General features: G+C 49.1%; 1 protein-coding gene across 1 annotated transcript; it reads left to right on the plus strand.

The window, feature by feature from the left end:
• Positions 1-5205: 5205 nt before the first annotated feature.
• On the plus strand, positions 5206-7582 carry RHOV (ras homolog family member V). Its single transcript, XM_032856812.1, has 3 exons — positions 5206-5830; positions 6029-6087; positions 6280-7582. The coding sequence occupies exons 1-3, from the start codon at positions 5623-5625 to the stop codon at positions 6721-6723; spliced, it is 711 nt and encodes a 236-aa protein (XP_032712703.1). The 5' UTR covers positions 5206-5622; the 3' UTR covers positions 6724-7582.
• The last annotated feature ends 3491 nt before the right edge of the window (positions 7583-11073 follow it).

Here is an 11073-nt window from a genome sequence, read left to right on the forward strand (position 1 = left end):
CAAAATAAGTGTTTTGACTTAGGAAGCTTGGGTGCACCAGAAATGTACAAAGCAAAGATGGGAGGCAAGTAGGAGGTGATCACTGTGGCAAAGGATGCGGAAAAGGAAGAGGAGAGTCTCGTATTTCAAAAGAAATAAGAAAAGAAAAAGAAGCTCAAAGAAAAGCAGATGCTCAACTGATAGCCACGCAGGGGTTCCGGGAGTCCTTTATAGATGAATTTTTTTAGGTTTCAACTCCTGCAGGCCTTTAAAAAATATTGGCCAGGGCTTGAGTGTGAGGTCTGGGCAGGAAAAAGGGACTGGGGGCGTGGCGGGCAGTAGAAGTTGGGATTAGCTAGATATAGAGGAGGTGGGGAGAAAGAGGTAAAAGCAGAGGCTAAAGCGGAATTAGAGGGAAGATGCAGGACAGGGCGGGAGACTGAGCCATGGGAGCCGGAGGGCATGGACAGCTCTGATGGGGTTGGGCTGAAGGGTTGGCTAGCAGGATCCTGTGGGGGGAGCTGGGGAGGGGACACCATGAGGCCTGCTCTGCCTTCAGCTCAGGTCATGATCTCAGGGTCCTGGGATTGAGCCCAGCATCCGGCTCTCTGCTCAGCAGGGAGCCTGCTCAACACACCCCCACACCCACCTGCGTCTCTGCCTACTTGTGATCTCTGTCTGTCAAATAAATAAATAAATAATCTTTAAAAATAAAACCCTATTAACTGTGCAGTCTATTGTATGGCAGTAGTAGCAGTAGTATGGTAAATAAAGGGTGTTTTTTCCCAGTTTTACTGAGGTATGACTGCCAAATGAAGTGCTAAATGTGCACTTCTTTCTTGGGGCCCCTCCTGAGCTGCGGGCCTGACTTGGGAGGCTTGGAGCAGAGTGTTCCCCAGGAACGGGCGTGTTTCTCTTACAAAGAGTCTGCACATTGACCTTGCTAAGTCCAAGCTACCCCACTACCAGCTTTTTTTTTTTTTTTTTTTGGTTAACAACCATTTCAGCTGTAGGAAAAGCACGATGGTGGGGTAGGGATAGATCGGTTGGTTTGTTTGTTTGTTTGTTTGAGATCGGTTTGGTTTACTCTCATTGAGGTTTTACCTAGGTATCCTAATGTAGGCAGTAATTTTATTTTATTTTATTTTTTAAGATTTTATTTATTTATTTGACAGAGAGTCACACAGTGAGAGAGGGAACACAAGCAGGGGGAGAGGGAGAGGGAGAAGCAGGCTTCCCTGCCAAGCGGGGAGCCCAGTGTGGGGCTCGATCCCAGGACTCTGGGATCATGACCTGAGCCAAGCCAGACACCTAAAGACTGAGCCACCCAGGCGCCCCAATAAACAGTAATTTTAAATAAGATAAGGGAACAAGAGAAATGCTCAAGAACTTGGCCACACCTGAGGGTGAACCTGTGAAGTGTCCAGCATTTACTAGCTTCTTTAATATTGGGCAAGTCCCCTAGTTCCTCTGGGCCCCAGTACGCTCACCCTCTCCCCCAGCCGTCTCGCTTTGCTTCCCGTAAGACAGGGAAATTAAAGCACTAATTTCTAAGCCCCATACACCTGTGTCAGACATTTTGGAAACTAAAGGTTATTACTGCCATGATTCAACGTCAGGGCCATGTTTTGGTTTTTTGAGTGTTTTCTTTTCTTTCTTTCTTTCTTTTTAAATAAACTGTTTACATTTACAGGAAAAGTTGAGAAGATAATTTCCATATACCTCCAACCCAGTTTCCCCTGTGATGAACATCTTACATTATGTGGTTATATTTGTCATGATTAATGAACCAGCATGGATACATTATTGTTAACTAAATTCAAATTTTGTTCGGAATTCCTCAGTTTTCCCTTAAGATCCTCCTTCAGCTCCAGAATCGGTCCACAAACCATATTACTTACATTCTGTAGCCATTCTCCTCAGGCTCCCCTCAACTCTTGGCAGTTTTTCAGACTTTCCTTGTTTCTTATGACCTTGACAGTTTGGAGGAGTACTGGGCAGGCAATTCATAGAATGTCTATCAGATGAAACTTTTCTTTCTTTTTTTTTTTCAAGATTTTTTTTTTTTTTACTTGACAGAGAGAGCACAAGTGGGCAGAGTGGCAGGGAGAGGGAGAGGGAGAAGCAGGCTCTTTGCTGAGTGTGGAACCTGTTTCAGGACTCAATCCCAGGACCCTGGGATCATGACCTGAGCTGAAGGTAGACGCTTAACCAACTAAACCACCCAGGTGCCCCTCAGATGGAACTTTTCTGATGTTGTTCTCATGATTAGGCCGAGGTTCTAGTAGGGAAGACTACAGAGGAAAAATGCCATTCTCATTACATCATATCAAGCGTACATAACTATCAACTTGACTTATCCATGTTGATCTTCATCTTGATCACCACGTTGAGGGAGAGTTCTTCAGGATTCTCCACTGTGAAGTTATTCGTTCCCCCTCCACTTTTTTCATACCATCCTCCTTGGAAGGAAGTCACTACGCACAGCCCCACTCTGAAGGAGTTGGGGGTTATGTTCCTCTTCCTGGTTCTACACATATTATTTGTAATTCTCCATGGGAGATTTGTCTATGATGGCCTATTGATTTAGGTACTCAATCATTTATTTATATCAGAATAGCCTGTGGATATTTATGTTATTCTTTGGGTCATAATCCAATATGTCTTAATTTTGTTGCTCAACTTGTTCCAGATCGGCCTTTGGAAACTCTTTCAGTTAGTTGGCTTGGTGTCTGTTTGATGTACCTCCATCTTCCCTTTCTTCGGTTTAGGGCGTCCTTACTCTCTGTACCACAGAATGTTCCTGGCTCATCTTGTATATTTCCTGCCCCAGCCCTTGAATCAAACATTTCTCTATAGAGAATGTTAGGGTCAAGTTTCAATCTTAGCAAACATGTGTCTGACTGGAAGTTAGGACAGACGATCTGTCCTGGTTGGGGGGGGCAGGAGTAAGACTCAACCCACCATTAGGAGGGGACTTTCCCAGCTGTAGCTGCTACAGTGGCAAGTCCTTAGCTGGGAAACAGGTGACTCACCAGCTCCCAGGGTTGTCTCCACCCTCCCCTTCTTGCTGGCAAGACTGTCCTTAAACCAGCTCAGACAGAGGGACCTAGGTCAGAAAGTGTCCCCACCCATGGGGCCTGTCACAGGCCCAGTCAGGGCTTTCACACCGGCAGACACCTCCCCCCATTTGTGTATTATTTTTATATACCCTTCATTCCTGCAGAAAGAATTAAACAAGATTACTCTCAAATTTATAGCTACAATTAAACTATTATTAAAACTTGGGCAAAAGGACAAGAATTCTGTGAAGAGCCCCCACGTGTGTGTGTAGTAATTTTGTCCCCAACACCTGGTTCCCTGAATCACAGATTGCTAGCACTAGAAGGGTTTTCAAAAATAAACAGGCTTCACCTGTCACTTATTTTATTTTATTTTTTTTTCACCTTTCATTTTATAACACTAAGCCGGATCAAGGAATTTCTCAGAAGTCACAAAGCTAATGATCGGAAGAACTAGGAATACTAGGACGGGTCTCCCGATCTGCCTGTCTTTTCAAATCCCCATTCTTGCCTCCTTTTCCTGGAGAGCAAAAAGAACAGCTTTTGGACCTCCTGGGGGATACAGTGGTAAGACAACACTTTGGGGCCTCTTTCATCTGCTAGATGAATAAATATAGCTGGATATGTCTGAGAAGTCTTTGGGCCTATAATCAGGGATTATTAGGATCCCCAGATATTTGGATGTAGGGAATGTAGGAGGTAGACATTGGGATATAGAAGTGGATATTGGAGAGGATCCTACCATTTCCCATAGTCAATTTTTTAATGGTTAAATCAGCAACTTTCTAGGTGTTGTCCTCAATTCTTGACAAGGAAGGAAGGAAGGAAGAAAAAATAAAAATCAGGGATCCTGACACTTTTTCCACGAGATTTCGAGATTTGGATTTGTGGATTTTTATACTACCAATAGTTTAAGAAATAAGATTATCTCTTTGCTTTTCTTTTTTGGGGGATTATCTCTTTTCTTTAATGTTCATTGCCTCCTCCCCTCCCAACATTCTCCCTGCAACAACTGAAGAACGAGGTGTTTTTAATGATCTTTGTACAGGCTTAGATGAAAGACTATCTTGGAATTCAGAGAAAGGATTCTGGGCCTGATGTCACTTGGTACGGCTGCAAAAAAGAAATGAAATTAGCTCTCTTGGGTGACCTTCCTAGAGCTACCTGGCATATATTGTCTCAGTCTGTAAACCCCTTCTGGAACAAGGACAGTGGGTGGCCCAGAACAGCATCAACAAAGAGGTAATTACTATGTGTTTGTGATGACGATGATGAAGATAGTATTAGGGACTTTGGGGATTTAGAAAATACTCAAATGGAGAATTGTCCTTGGAGATCCTCTTCAGCTAGATTCTCCAGCACCCCGAATTCCTTTAGCAGAATATAGTGAAGGTGTTTAAGACCTGCCTCCAGGCCTAATCTAGAGGGAGCTGTTCCCTGGGACTACAGTAAATTCCTGCTTGATGTGTTCATGCTTGAGTTTATCTTTTCTTAATGATCTGTATTTTTTTTTTAAAGATTTTATTTTGGGGATGCCTGGGTGGCTCAGTTGGTTGGACGACTGCCTTCAGCTCAGGTCATGATCCTGGAGTCCCGGGATCGAGTCCCACATCGGGCTCCCGGCTCCATGGGGAGTCTGCTTCTCCCTCTGACCTTCTCCTCGCTCATGCTCTCTCTCACTGTCTTGCTCTCAAATAAATAAATAAAATCTTTAAAAAAAAAAAAAAAAAAAAAAAAAAAAAAAAGATTTTATTTTGAAATAATCTGTAAGTAAACCAGAATGGGGCTTGAATTTACATTCCTGAGATCAAGAATTGAATGCTCTAAGGACTGAACCAGCCAGGTGTCGCCATGGTGTATACGTTTTTGTTTTTTTTTTAAAAGATTTTATTTATTTATTTGACAGAGAGATCACAAGTAGGCAGAGAGGCAGGCAGAGAGAGAAGGAAGCAGGCTCCCCACTGAACAGAGAGCCAGACGTGGGGCTCAATCCCAGGACGCTGAGATCATGACCTGAGCCGAAGGCAGAGGCTCAACCCACTGAGCCATCCAGGCACCCCGGTGTATACATTTTTTTTTAAATCATTCGTTAATTAAGAAAATTATTATCCAGACTTTCATACTTGTGCAAGCATATATCTAGTTTTTTATTTTCAACAAAGGTTTAATTTGAACAGGCTGTATTGTGTGTGCTACAACTTGCTTCTTCCTCTTAACGATAAATCCTGGATAGCTTTCTCCGCCAAGATACCTCGATCTGCCTCATTTTAGCGATTCTTTGTCCTTGCACCTGCGATTCCCTGAGCTCCAGTTTTCGTCCTGCCTCCCTTCCTCCCGGCGTTTGTGATTGCCTGGCCTCATGGGGTGCACTGCGGCGCGAGGCGCGGCTGGAGGCCCGGCGGGTGGGCGGGGTTCGAGGCCGCTCGGGACATGCAGATGAGGTGGGCGGGGCCCCACATATACCCGGGGTTAGCGGCGGGCCAGAGCGCCGGGCCTTGGCGGACTCAGTCGGAGGTGGCCTGCGGCACCTGCTTTCCAGAGCGCAGCGGAGCCTGGTCCCGGGCTGCCCCCGGAGCGGGCCATGCCCCCGCGGGAGCTGAGCGAGGCCGAGTCGTCCCCGCTCCGGGCCTCGACCCCTCCCCCGCGGCGGGGCAGCGCTCCCCCGGAGCTGGGCATCAAGTGTGTGCTGGTGGGCGACGGCGCCGTGGGCAAGAGCAGCCTCATTGTCAGCTACACCTGCAATGGATACCCCGCGCGCTACCGGCCCACAGCGCTGGACACCTTCTCCGGTACGTTCAACGGCCCCGGCGGCCGCGTAGTTGAGGGTAGGGTTGTGCACTCGTCGGCAGGGGCCGGCGCGGCGGCGGGAGGGCAAGGGAGCACCCCGGGAGGGAGGCGGGAGCAGGCCCAGAGGTGGCGCTGGTGAGGTCTGGTGGGGCCCTAGACGCTCTTCCTAACTCGCTGTACCTCCCCCCCCCCCCCTATAGTGCAAGTCCTGGTGGATGGAGCGCCGGTGCGCATTGAGCTCTGGGACACAGCGGGACAGGTGAGAAGCTGTGGGCGACCCCTAATGGACTGGGAGAAGGTGGGCTGGAGCCTGGGAGGACCCTAGATGGATAAGGGATGGAGAAGGTCTTGGGCCCTTCTGACTCTCAGGTCTGCAACCCCGATGACAATCAGATTCCCAATACCTGTGGCAGGGAATAATCCTGCTAATGATCAGGCCTTCCCATCCTAGGAAGACTTTGACCGCCTCCGCTCTCTCTGCTACCCGGATACCGATGTCTTCTTGGCCTGCTTCAGCGTGGTGCAGCCCAGCTCTTTCCAGAACATCACAGAGAAATGGCTGCCGGAGATCCGCACTCACAACCCCCAGGCACCTGTGCTGCTGGTGGGTACGCAGGCCGACCTGAGGGACGATGTCAATGTACTGATTCAGTTGGACCAGGGGGGCCGGGAGGGCCCCGTGCCCCAACCCCAGGCTCAGGGTCTAGCAGAGAAAATCCGAGCCTCCTGCTACCTTGAGTGCTCCGCTTTGACGCAGAAGAACTTGAAAGAGGTGTTTGACTCGGCTATTCTCAGCGCCATTGAACATAAAGCCCGGCTGGAGAAGAAACTGAATGCCAAAGGTGTGCGTACCCTCTCCCGCTGCCGCTGGAAGAAGTTCTTTTGCTTTGTTTGAAGAGCCTCGGTGGCTAGGGAGTAGTAGGCATAAGCCCACAGACTTCTGGAAACTGGGGCTTTTGAGGGGGATGCTGGCAGGGCCAGGCCACCCCATGGGACTCAGTTCCATCTGAACACTGTGAGGACACAGGCCTCCAACTGCCCACTCTATAGGTGAGGGGCTCTGATTTGGATTTCTGTGGTCAGGGTCACAGAGAAATCAAATCCCAGCACTTTCATTTTCGTGGGCTGGTCCTAACAGTGCCAACCACCTCACCTCCAAGCATTTTGGGATCCAATTCCCAGTTTCTTATCATGAGCCCTTAGGTCAGCCTGGCTGAATTAGGACCCCCTATGGTGGTCCCCACCTTGGCACAGCGGGAGAGGAAGAGCCAGGCATTTTGGAGGGCAGGAGGGTGTCCAGCCCTGATTTGGAGAGAAGTTCGGGATGGACTGGGTAAGAGGTCAAGGAGAGACAGAGAAGGGAGCTGAAAGTGAGGTCTTGGAGCCTTGGGACAGGAGGCAGTATGGTGAGGAGGCAGGTCAGAGGGCTAGGTTTGGAAGAGGGAAGACAAGGAGAGCAGAAAAGTGGGGCAGCTGAAGATTAAGGCTGACACCTGGGCTGCCCTCTGCCCCCAGGGCCCGGGAGGGCAGGGCTGGTCCCTGGGAAGAACTGGGACTCAGGGCTCCCTAGGCACTGCCCAAACTGGCTGGGCCAGGAGCAGGGCAGGAAGTGAGAGGCAAGGCCCAGCAAGAGGAGGGGGAGGAGCTTCAACCTAGAGCCTAGAGGAGTAAGGGGCTGGGGTCACTTTTCTCTAAGGCACAGCCTAGAAGGTAGGACGGTACAGACTCTACAAATAAAGTCTTAGGTTTCTGAAGCTGCTGTCTCTGTGTCATTTCCTGGAGCTGTCTGCCGATTGCCCTCTCAGAGCCCTCTTCAAGGCCCAGCAGCCAGGATAGACAGGTTGGGCACTGAAGGTCTGAGGCCAAACTGACAGGTGGGGGCTGGACTAGATGAGACAGTGTGATGGGAACTGGACTGGGGGGGGGGGGCAGGTCTGGGGCTCCCCACTTGGGGCTTAGCCGGTTCCCAGGAGAGCTAGCGTGGGAAGCAGCCTAGGAACGGGTTTCCCCAGGTGTCAGCGCCAGAGCTGCTTTCCCATGACCTCACCAGGCGGGTGTTGCCCCGCCCCTCTGCCCCTCCTTTCTAGAGCACCTCCCTCAGCACTGGGGTTCTCGGACAATGCTGGGCCCTCTAAACCTTCCTGCTCTGATCCTTCCAACTGTCCACAGGGTCTTGGGGTGGGGGACCACCTGCTTCAGAGCCTGAGCATGAAGGGACTTTTTACAGCCTAAAGCTCAACCACTGGTCAAACTCTGGGTCAAGTTGATTGGACCTAGTCTTTGATCTTGGCACTCAGTCCGCAGAAGGCCCAAGGTGCCAGTTGTCAATCATTTAAATAGATGGGTGCCTGGGTGGCTCAGTGGGTTAAGCCTCTGCTTTCAGCAGGGGTCATGATCTCAGGGTCCTGGGATCGAGCCCCGCCCCCCCCCCCCCCCCCCGCTGCCATTGGGCTCTCAGCAGGGAGCCTGCTTCCCTCTCTCTCTGCCTGCCTCTCTGCCTACTTGTGATCTCTCTCTCTGTCAAATAAAATCTTCTTTAAAAAAAAAAAATTAAATACAAGTTTGGTCCCAGAAATCCTGTGGAGTGAGGGTTTGTTGGGTGACAACTTGGAGAGGAGCAGGGATCCAGAGAACATTCCTTGGAATTGGAGCTGGAAGGAACTTTAAAGGGCAGCTTGGAGGAAAAAACACACTTTATTTTAACCATAAGGAAAGGGAGCCCCAGAGGAAAAAGGTAACATCTCAAGTGAGATATTACTACCAAGCAGCTGTAAGAGTACTCTGGGAACTCGAGTTCTCTATGTCCATGGGTAAATGTTATTCTTTTGGAGAGCTATTTCTAAGGCATACCTGGGACACCTGCTAGGCAACTGTCAGGCCGGGTAAGTGCGAGCCCTGTCCCAGCCCAGCAGCCTCTGCAGGAAGTAACAGCTGCTGGAGTATGAGAAAGAGCAGGGCTGAGGGACAGAAATCCCAGCCAAGTGAAACCCGAGATAATCTCCAAATTTAGATTTTAGCCAAGACTGTCCAGCGCCAGTCCCACCAGTACCCATCCCCCAGAGCTCCAGCTATCTTGTCTCCATTTGTCCCCTTGCCCCTCAGGGGGGTGCTGGAGCTGCACCAGGGCAGGAGGGGATGGGGGGGGTAGGAGGGATGGGGGATGGGGTGTGTCTCACACCCCAGCTCCACAGCTTCTTTTACCCCAACCCAGCTCATCACACTACGCCCTGACCTTCAAACTCTTCCATCAACCATAGCCTTAGGCAAGTCATTTCCCTTCCATGAGCCTCAGTTTCCTCATTTGCAAAATAAGACTCAGGATTCTGGGTGAGAGGTTGTTAGACTTCTTCTGGGGGTCTTAGAGGTGCCATGAGTAGGGGGCGGAAGTCTAAAGGTCATCTCTAAGGCTCCCCCCGCCCGCCCAGCTTCTTCCCTGATTCTCTGATGGTCTCAACACATCCATACCACTATGTCTCCTCTTTTGCTAGGTCACCAAGCCTGGCCCGCGCCTTTGTCATCCTTGCCCTCCTCATCCCTGCCTCTGCTGCCTTCCCTCTGGTGCCTCTCTGACTCAGGACTATTACCAGCTCTCAGGGGCCAGCAGTGAACTCCCAGGCCCTCATTTTAGAATTCCAGGACTTCTCAAATCTCACACTAACCCGGACCAGGCCATCTGGTTCCAGTGATCCCACTCCCTGATCTCCGATTATTTTTTGACTTCTGACTCTCAAGTCTTTGCTTTGCCAAGTCCTCTAGTTTGTAAAATGCCACCCATGTCCTGTTTCTCTTCTAAGCATCTTTCCATACTCCCCTTTTCCAGAAAGGGTCTCTTACTTGTATTAGTGTCCACATTGCTCTCTTGGTACTTGGAGGACACTCTGAATTTGGTCACTTACTCAGATTGCATCTCCCCAGCAAAGTATAAAGTCCTCTTCATGCCCTTGTGCTCCCAAAGGGGCTTGGGCTCTGGCAATATTTGCTGTTGGCCCTTAAGGGTTTAAGATAAAAAGCCAACAGTGAGCCCTGGAGGGGACCCTGAGGCTCAAGTTCAGCTCTAGATAATGTGCCACTGAAGCCTGGAGATAAGCCTGAGAGCAATGACTTGCTGGAAAGGCCCTTGGAAAGACCAAGCCTAAGCCCATGCAGGACAGGTGGGATTTACTTCTGGTTCCAAACGCATTGATTTGCTCTGCTTCTGTTTCTGTCTATAATAATCTACCTCTTTCTTGCCTTTGCCTTTTTTCCCACCTCTCCGTTCTCTCTCTCTTTTTTTAAGATTTTATTTATTTATTTGACAGAGATCACAAGTAGGCAGAGAAGCAGGCAGAGGGAGAGAAGGGAGCAGGCTCCCCTCTGAGCAGAGAGTCCCATGTGGGGCTTGATCCCAGGACCCTGAAATCATAACCTGAGCCAAAGGCAGAGGTTTAACCCACTGAGCCACCCAGGTGCCCTGCCACCTCTCCATTCTTGATTCTAAGTTTAAAAGGATATTGATTATGTTAATCAGATAAAATTGTATGTTTCTTACATCTACATTCTTACATGGCCTGATGGATATAAATTGTTTTTAATGTCTGTATAACCAAACCTTAGCTGACTTTTAAAATGTTTCTTTTTTCCCATAATAGATACTCATAGGAAAATTAGAAGATTTTTCATTTATTTATTTGACAGAGAGAGACACAGCAAGAGAGTGAACACAAACAGAATGAGAGAGGCAGAAGCAGGCTCCCCGCTGAGCAGGGAGCCCAATGTGATCTCAATCCCAGGACCCCAGGATCATGACCTGAGCCAAAAGCAGACACTTAATGACTGAGCCACCAGGGTGCCCCAATAGTAGCATTTTGATGTACTTCCTTCCAGCCTGTCCTTCTATGCGTATATTTGAAATTGTTTTTGTGATCATGCTGTATATGAAATTTGTATTTTGGGGTTTTTTTTCCTCCATTTAAAATTTTAACAGGGGATGGGGCTCCTGGGTGGCTCAGTGGATTAAAGCCTCTGACTTCGGCTCAGGTCATGATCCCAGGGTCCTGGGATCGAGCCCCACATCGGGCTCTCTGCTCCGCGGGGAGCCTGCTTCCTCCTCTCTCTCTCTGCCTGCTGCTCTTGTGATCTCTGTCTGTCAAAAAAATAAATAAAATCTTAAAAAAAAAAAAAGAACTTTAAAATTTTAACAGGGGTGCCTGGCTGCCTCACTTGGTAGAGCATGCAGCCCTTGATCTCTGGATTGTGGGCCCCACGT

Source organism: Lontra canadensis, unplaced genomic scaffold (assembly GCF_010015895.1).
Source record: "Lontra canadensis isolate GAN:19392208 unplaced genomic scaffold, GSC_riverotter_1.0 scaffold12, whole genome shotgun sequence".
Lineage (NCBI taxonomy): Eukaryota > Metazoa > Chordata > Mammalia > Carnivora > Mustelidae > Lontra > Lontra canadensis.